This window comes from Triticum aestivum, chromosome 4B (genome assembly GCF_018294505.1).
Source record: "Triticum aestivum cultivar Chinese Spring chromosome 4B, IWGSC CS RefSeq v2.1, whole genome shotgun sequence".
NCBI classification, from domain to species: Eukaryota; Viridiplantae; Streptophyta; class Magnoliopsida; order Poales; family Poaceae; genus Triticum; species Triticum aestivum.
The window spans coordinates 375543590-375552884 of record NC_057804.1 but is presented as its reverse complement, the minus strand read 5'-3'; the positions used below and the strand labels follow the sequence as shown (position 1 = coordinate 375552884).

At 50.6% G+C, this 9295-nt stretch overlaps 1 protein-coding gene across 1 annotated transcript; it reads left to right on the top strand.

The window, feature by feature from the left end:
* The first annotated feature begins 954 nt into the window (after positions 1-954).
* Positions 955-6111, top strand: LOC123094849 (protein PIN-LIKES 6). The gene is made up of 10 exons (XM_044516732.1): positions 955-1372; positions 3671-3750; positions 3913-4037; positions 4130-4251; positions 4332-4505; positions 4598-4672; positions 4793-4893; positions 4976-5028; positions 5179-5373; positions 5501-6111. Exons 1-10 carry the CDS (start codon positions 1190-1192, stop codon positions 5620-5622), a joined length of 1230 nt encoding a protein of 409 aa, XP_044372667.1. The 5' UTR covers positions 955-1189; the 3' UTR covers positions 5623-6111.
* Positions 6112-9295: the final 3184 nt, after the last annotated feature.

Genomic DNA, 9295 nt, shown 5'->3' with positions numbered 1-9295 from the left:
GAATACATGTCGCCAAAGATTATATCGTTGGATTCGTATTTGGACAAGTTTCTAATTATATAATTTTTATAACATGCATTAACATTTTGTTGGATAAGTTTAATGTCAAAATATGCCACAAAATATAAAGGAAACTAATAGACCAAGACGGAGGTAGTAGTACACGGCCGCTCTCTATGTAGCGGCCGGCTTATAGACGATCATTCCCTGCGTGTTCAACTGCTCTATGCGTGTGGTTGCTCGCGGTTGAGGCAGCCGCGGCGCGCTGTGCTCGTGTCCTGCCGCACGTGCATTGCTCTCACATCCCTAGACGATCGTTCCTCCTAGTTTAGAATGCATGCAATTGTTTATTGAGGTGTATGGGAATGATCTGTATAGTCACTTATGTAATTGAATATTTATTTCAGTTATATGTGTGTGTGTGTGTGAGAGAGAGAGAGAGAGTAGGATTTTCTACAATAGCTTGCCACAGAACTAGTTAAGGTTTTCGACGGTGTAAAAGTTCTCAAAAATCCTAAAAAAAATACTGAACCAACACACCTATAATATAACATGATCCAGCGGAGAGATTGAAAAAACATGACTGCACGTGTCCTGGACAAAAAAGAACAAAATTTTTAATATATATTGATCCTACAGTGAGCTGAAATGCTTGTTTTTTTGTTGAGGACACATAAATGCATATTTTTACAATTACACCGTTGAATCATCTTATTATATTAGAATAAGGCTCTCCTATTTATTTCATACTTTTTATATTACTTTTAAATCGTTAAATGTTTAACAAGTCTTAACTAGTTTCTATGGCAAGCTATGACAGACACGATTTTACCTATATAGGAGCAAGTACTTTGATCATACGGTTAGGATTGAGCCCCCAAAGTTAGTGCAATGCCGCGAGACAGCGGCAATATTGAAGGACCCGTCACATGCTCGCGCTCTACTCCGCTCCGCTCCCCGCCATGCATCTCCGCAGCGCCCGGGCGCATCGGCCTAGGACCCCCACGTCGACCACCAACAGCCGCGCACTCCCGAATTCACCGATTGAGATCCAGAGAAGCACGGCCGCCGAGGAAACGGGAGGTAAATTAAACTCGGCGTTTGATCAACTGCGCGCGTGCATGCATGCGTTCTTGCATTGCTCTTGGCTACCTCGCTGCCGATTCACCGTCGACGTGGTGGCGCATACATGATGGAGATGTCGCTGATGGAGGCGATGGTGAGCGGCGGCACCGGGGAGTCGATCCTGACGTCGATGAAGTTTGCGGTGCTGCCGATCGCCAAGGTGTTCACATTGTGCTTCATGGGCTTCCTCATGGCCACCAGGTACATCGGCATCCTCGACGCCAACGGCCGCAAGCTTCTCAACGGGGTGAGCAAATTCCACCCAGGCGCGTCTGGTCTTTCAGAGAACGTTCACCTCAAATTATTCTCAATGGACTAGACTTCTATCGATGGCTTCGAAAATCTATATGTAGCACAAAATTATGTATGGGCAAACTACATACGTTATCTGTTTTTCAAGGAGGATAAATAGGCCCTACGTACTTGGCCAATCACAATAATATACTATTACACATAGATGACACCTTATATATATATATTTTTTGAAACAAGGCAAAAGATTTACCATTTTCATTAATTAAGAAAAAAATTAGACATAGTTCCGCCAAGCGGGAGAGTATAGATCACTCTCGCGGCATAATATTACACAAATACTTCGCACCCGCACGAGCCCAAATAGAGGCCTCATCTTTAATCTTGGTAATGACAACGGTAGTAGGGGCGGCGGTGTTGCAGAAAACCCTCGCGTTGCGTTCGTTCAAATTTCCCACGCAACAAGCATCATCAAAGTGCTACGAACCATGCGTGAGTGGCCCCTTTTGTGAGCAACCATGTCCCAACAAACTTCCACCGAGGGCACGAGTCTCCAATCTGACGGATCAATGTCGTGGAGGCCAAGCCAAGTCTTGATCTCCGTCCACACTCTCACTGTGAACCGACACTGGAAGAGGAGGTGAGCCGCGGTCTCCTGAACCTACTTGCAAAGAGGGCAAAGGTTGCAATTCGGCCATCCCCGACGCTGCAATCTATCGGCGGTCCACACTCTATTATGAATAATCAACCAAGCGAAAAATTTGCACTTTGAGGGGGGGGGGGGCAAGCTTTCCAAACGGTAGTGATCATGGCAAAGGCGATGTGACCCTCAAACTGAGCATTGTATGCAGAAGACGCGGAGTATACCCCATCTTTAGTGAACTTCCAAAAAATTGCATCATCAACTCCAGGGGTTAGAATGACATTGGAGAGCTTCTCCCAAAGGGTGGCGAATTGCTCAATATGCTCAAAAGTGAGGCCCTGAGAGGTATCAATGTTGCGGACCCAAGCGTTGTCTGTGAGACTCGAGCGAACGGAGCTTCTTTTCTTCCTGGAGAGATCAAAGATCTTTGGAGCAATATCCTTGGGGCGAATACCGTCCACCCAAGGTGATTCCCAGAAGGTGGCCCGATGACCATCACCAATGGTAACACGAGTGGCAGCCGCAAAAAGATTTCTATCATCGTCAGTGCATGGCGTGCCCATGCCAATCCAAGGTTTAGTGGGGTCAGCCCACTCAAACCAAAGCCATCGCAAGCGGAGAGCGGTAGCAAACTTTTGCAAGTTGAGGACGCCCAATCCACCATATAACTTGGGCTTGCACACTGTCTCCCAATTAATTTTGCATTTCCCGCCGGTGACCTTTTCACATCCCGCCCAAAGATAAGCGTGTCTAATATTGTCAATTGCCTTGATGACCTCGACTGGCAGATCCAGAGGAGTGAGGTGGTAGATTGCTATAGCAGTGAGGACCGCCTTGACAAGAACAATGCGATCCGGCGACGCAACATGTCTGCCAAGCCAAGGAGTGAGTTTTTCAGCCACCTTGTCTTCCAAATGTTGAAAGTGGATTCTCCGAAGTCTCCTGGCCGATAGGGGCAGCCCAAGGTATCTCATAGGGAAGGTAGTTTGGATGGCAGGGAAGGACATGAGGATATCATCGAGGGCAAGATCATCGCAGCGAATGGGTGCCACATGGCTCTTGGCGCAGTTAGTGACTAGACCGGTGACCTCACCAAAATTAGCAAGGGTGGATGCTAAGAACTGAATGTCTTCTTTTATTGGCTTCACGAAGATGGCAGCATCATCCGCATAGAGAGACGCACAAAGGGTTTCGGTCCTGGCTAGAATAGGGTGCAGCTGGCCTTGACTCGTCGCTTTAGCAAGGATGTGGTGAAGTGGGTCGATGGCAAGGACGAAGAGAAGCGGTGAGAGGGGGTCTCCTTGCCTCAGGCCCCGGCCATGCTTGATAGGATCCCCGATGACTCCATTGATCAGCACTCTCGATGATGCTGAGGACAGAAGGGCCGACACCCAGCCTCGAAAGCGGCTCGGAAAGCCATGATGTCTCAAAAGATCCATCAAAAAATTCCATCTCACCGTGTCGAAAGCCTTCTTGATATCGAGCTTGAAAAGTAGCATTGGTTCATGTGAATAATATCTGTAGGTACGAACTCATTGCGTCTCATATAGTACAGTTGTGTCGCTACCTACGGCTCAGTCCTGACATTCTCATATGTATAAATATATGTATTCTTCATGTTTTAATTGTATATCCGATTGTTGTTTCCAGCTAGTATTTTCCCTACTACTTCCGTGCCTTATATTCACTCAGCTTGGACGAGCAATTACAGTGCAGAAACTCTTAGACTGGTAAGTATCAGTAAGCTCTAGCTCTAATTAGCACAAAAAAATACGCTAGGTCGAATTGGAATACTCTGAAATGTGGATACTCTTATAGATTTTCCTCCCTCAAAACACTGAGCAAAAATGGAGACGAAAATATATATAGTACTAATCTCCAACACTGTGCAGGTGGTACATTCCTTTAAATATTGTTCTGGGGACAGTGTCTGGTTCTCTAGTAGGCCTTCTTGTGGCGTTCATTGTACAGCCGCCACGTCCATATTTCAAGTTCACCGTTGTCCACATCGCCATAGGCAAGCCGTATTCTGCCAGCAATTCAGCATGGATGCATGGTTTGGTACGTGGGTCCTGAGCTTGTGATGGGTGTGTGCGTGCATGCATGCAGGTAACAATGGAAACATGCCTCTTGTCCTCATCGCCGCTCTCTGTCGAGACCCATCAAACCCGTTTGGCGACCCTGAGAAATGCAGGCAGGACGGCAACGCATACGTCTCTTTTGGGCAATGGGTACAGCATATATATATGTTTCCGTTTTATCTCTTGTGATGAGTTTGTGAGCTGTGATCTCATGTCTCCTTGGTCGCCAGGTCGGGGCGATCATCTTGTACAGCTACGTGTTTCAGATGCTTGCGCCGCCGCCTGGTGAAACCTTCGATGGAAGCAGGGTGGAGAAGCCCCCTCCCCCAGCCCTGGCTGCTGCACCTGAACAAGTTCCCCTGCTAACCTCGCGTGCGTCTGAACAAGCTCCCAAGTGCTCAAAAGTAAGATGTTTTTCTTTCTTCCGAAGTTGTGTCATTACAACTTGTTCCGAGATGTCGATGAATGGTTTTCTGAAGCCCTGTAAACTGGACAGGCACTGCAAATTCTGCACATCTTTGTTCAGAAATTTAAGCTGAAGCGAGTGTTTCAACCTCCTGTGATTGCCTCGGTGAGTAATTAATACTGTAATAGTACAATGCTCGTTTGATTCTGCTCACACCGAGACTCTGCACTGGCTGCCCTTTCCATCCACCGTTGTGATTCAACGTTTGTCAACATGTTTGGTCAGGCACTGGGCATTTCCATTGGAGCAACGCCATCCCTCAAGCACTTGGTCCTGACTAACCACGCCCCCTTGTTCTTCTTTACTGATGCCTGCATCATTCTTGGGTACAGTTTCATATTGCAGTGGCAGTATACACAAATCTCCTAGTGTGCCTTACAGACAATCTGGTCTGCTGCCTTCCTGCAGGGGGGCAATGATCCCATGCATCTTGCTCGCCCTCGGAGGCAATCTCGTCGATGGTTAGCTCCGCTGTGCTCTCCTGCATGCATGCATGCATGCATCATGTAACCTCAGTTATCAGCGAACGTGAATGATTACTACGAGTACAAGATAAAGATATGCCTCAGAAAAGCGTATGCTATGTGTGTTGTTGATTCGAATCGATGCAGGTCCGAGTGCGGGCAGCAAGAAGCTGGGACTGAGGACGACGGCGGCGATCATCATCGGGCGGCTGGTGCTGGTCCCACCGGCGGGGATGTGCATGGTCGCCCTGGCGGACAGGCTGGGGTTCATCCCGAGGGGCGACACCATGTTCAAGTTCGTCCTCCTCCTGCAGCACTCCATGCCCACCTCGGTGCTCTCCGGTACAACAATTCAAAATTCATGTCCCCGACCCAACTCAACCAAATTAAACCGCCACGCGTGGATGGATGCATACACCAGGTTAAATCATGCATGAGTAACGAAGCTCTGTACGTTGGATTCGAGCAGGGGCCGTCGCTAATCTGCGCGGGTGCGGGGAGGAGTCGGCGGCGGTGCTCTTCTGGATGTACGTTTGCGCCGTCTTCTCCGTGGCCGGGTGGATGGTGCTCTACATCAGAATGCTCTTCTGAGGCCTCCACCCCTTGTGTGGTTCCGTTCCCGCTTCTTCCACCAAGCAAATGTTACTCTATACTCCATCTCCACTCCACTCCGACCGATACATCATATGCTGCTGTTGGTTGTTGCTTATTGCAGTTCACACGCGCCGACGATGGTGATGCTAGTAGTACTAGCTGACACTGACCTCCCGATCGCGGACAAAGTTTGCTGTCGACGCTCTCGATTCGTGCGTCTAGGACTTGTGTCCCACATGGCTCGCCGCCCCGGCCGGGAAGGGCTTGGCTCCTTTTGATTTGTGTGGCGGGGACGGGATACGGCCGCCGCTGGAAATGCCCTGCAGCTTCACATAAACGACAGAAAAGGAATATGCACCAAGCATTCGGTCTACACTAAGAGTTATGGATCAGTAAAAGCTAGCACTCTTTATGAACTGTACACAGCGTGAACCTTTGATATGAAGGATTTTCATAGGAATTTTGAATCCTTAGAGCATCTCTTCCGGTTACTATAATTTAGAGGACTACACGATCAAGTATCATTTAGGAAAGTGTATTCACTACTTTAAAAAGAGGCCGTTTCTAATCGACCCTCTAAACTAAACTCACTAATTTTTCTTTTGACCAAATCCGTTTAATTTGGTCCACCAAGTTAAACTTCAATACTCAATTATTTTATTATAAGCAGGCTATCAAGACATAACAACCAGGACAACCAACCAACATCCTGGACAACCACGAGAATTAAGAGCCGCGTGCCCAATAGGCCCTTCAGGCGTTTTTTTAGCGCCAACGTCCAAAAATCAGCTCAGTCGCGTCCCCAGGAGCCTCTTTTTCACCGGTTTGGGCCGAAGTTGGCACCGGCGGACCGAGGCCAAACCAGTTGCGCTGGGGGCGCCCGAGGGCGCCGGGGCAATTGGCGCGAAAGAACGGCGGGCCCGCCGAGTCAGCGACCCACGCGCCTCTTCGTCCTCACTGCCTCGGTTTTCCGCGGGAAATCAATGCCAAGGCTGCCCGCCGGTCAGCCTTTCATTGATTCCTCATGGGCGACGCGGGCGCGGCGACGCACCACCTCCCACCACGCGTACACACGGCACCCACCCCCCGGCCGCTATATAAGCAGCGCTTCCCCCTCGCCTGTGGCCGCACCCCGCCCACAGCCGCCGAGCTCTCTCCACGCCGTCGAGCTCTCTCCCCGTGTGCCGACGCCGCAGACGTTCCTCCTCTCTTCTTCCCTTTTCCCAATCGCGACGATGGGCTAGAGATGGCGATGGGGCGGCGGCCAATGGCTTCGGTCGCCGCTCGTTGCACGAGTGGGAGTCCAACCTGTTGTTCGAGGCCAACGCCCCGGCGCCTCCGAATATGCGCGCGCCGGGGCGGTGGAAGCTCAGCGCCGGTTGCGTCCCCATTCCCCCGCTGCCAGACGTCACCGTGCGCGCCAACTACTTCGCCGACAAGGTGGGGCGCCGGTGGTGCGGGGGACCAAGAACAGCGAGGGCCGACGCCTGTGGTGGGGCGCCCCCGACCGCACTCTCCACGCCGTCCTCCAGCACCTCGAGGGCGGCAATGACCCGCCATTGACGTACCCTGCCGCCCCGGTCCCCCGCCGGAGCGGCGGCCAATGGATGCCGAGGAGGGCCGGCTCCTCTTCTTCCTCCTCCCGCTCCTCCGGCTCGTCGGCGTTGTTCGGCGTCAAGGACAAGCCCATGGAGACTGCCGAGACGCCGCTCGGCCGGTGCACCCGCAGCGCGACATCGTCATCAACGAGGGCGGGAGCGCCTCCTCCTCGGCTCCTCCCTGCTTCGTCAAGCCGAAGACGGGGCCGGAGCTCGCCATCGTGAAGACAGAGCCAGGGCTCGACGACGCGGCGGCCTTGAAGTGGGCGCGTGAAGACTGGGAGCGGACAGAGCTGGGGCGCCAGTGCCGCGTCTTTGAGCAGTTCGCCGCTCGACGTCGTGGCTGCGACGAGGGAGGCGTCGTCGTCCTCGACGACGACAACAATGACGACGCGCCACCGCCGCCGGTCCGCCAGGGAGACCCCGGGAAGGGGTCCAGCAGTGGCGTCCGTGTGAAGGAGGGGAAGGACGATGACGACGGTGGCGACGGCGACCTCAACTCTCTCAGCGCATTATTCGGCCTGTTGTCGCGTCCTATTTGTTTTTTAAGTATTTTATCTAAAAAAGTATTTCAGTTCGCCGAGATAATGTACCGTTTCGCCGAATATTTGTCCCGTTCGCCGAATTTTAGAGAAATAAATGTTCAAAAAATTTAAAACCAGGCGCCTTGGGGCGTCGGCTGGGAACCCGATCGCCCCTAGGCTGATTTTAGCGCCGGTTCGCCCCCAGGCGGCGATTTTTCGAGCCGCCTAGGGGGGGCAATGACTGGAGATGCTCTAGGACCAGCCAACAGGCCCACGGAGTTTACAGGCACGCAGTCCAGCATAAAACATAACATAGGCACGCAATCCAACAACCTACTCATAAAAACAGAGGATGGCAAGACTGGGCAGGATCGCCATCCGCTAGAGATGACAAAGAGTTGGGGGCGCTCGAACTTTAGCAATCAACATCTCCAGGGAGTCCCGAACATCAGGTTTAGTCAATAATTTCCACTGCTGCAAAAAGATAGACATTTTAAACAGGACATGTGTAGGTTTGTTAGGAAAGACACCCTTAATGGTGAATTTGTTTCTCGTAGTCCAAAACGACCAGCACAAAGAGCAACGCTGACCCAAAACAATCGTTTGGACCGTCCCTGGAGCCCAGATGAAAGAAACTGAAGCTCATCAAAGCAGTTTGGGGCCCAAGAGACATTAAGACACGTACGAACGCGGCACCAAACCGTGTTAGGCCAACACACACCCAAAGAACATGTGGTTGGCATCTTCCAATTGAGAGCACAAGGTGCAACGATCAGAACCAGGGTCATTCTGCTAGCGGATTTGGTCCGCGAAAAGCAAACGGCCCCTAAAGACCTGCCAAAGAAAGATGTTGATCTTGGGGGCAGCTTAGGTGCCCAAACCTGCTTAAATTTAGATGTGGGAGTACCAGATATGAGGCAAGAGTATTAAATGATATCTTGATCACATCCTTCACCAGTTCTTTGCTAAAAGAACCGATACATAGAAAACTACAAGAAAAATAACACACTTCAATAGAAACACCACTTTCCTATCTGCTCCTGTTAGTCTGATCAAAGCTTTCTCTTTCTCTTCATTGCCTACATTGCCTACATTGTTCCTTTTCTCTATTGGCTTCTTGAGCTTGCACACTTCTGTCTTCTCCGCCTCCTCAAAGTTGGACATCTCGTCCTCTCTAGTCTCAACTTCGACATTGCGTCGTCCTCTCTAGTCCCATCTCTAGCATCTAGGGCACGAACATTTAGCATATTTCTCGCTGACAATAGTTCAATGTACTCTTCTTTTCAATGTCAAAACTTGCATCCTTCCTACATACAATTTTGAGGAAATTTTAAATTGCGATGAATCTGAAGAAAACCCGTACTCAACTCCGTGCCGCCACCCACTCTAGTGCCAACCATGCAAGCCATTGGGACTCAACTCTATGTTGTACTAGAGGCGGAGCTGACGATTGAAGAGCTCAATAGGCCCTTGGATGGGCCTTCCTCCTCTTCCACTTAATTTATTCCTATCGTGTTGATGGCTCTTTTACAAAACTGGAGTATCCTG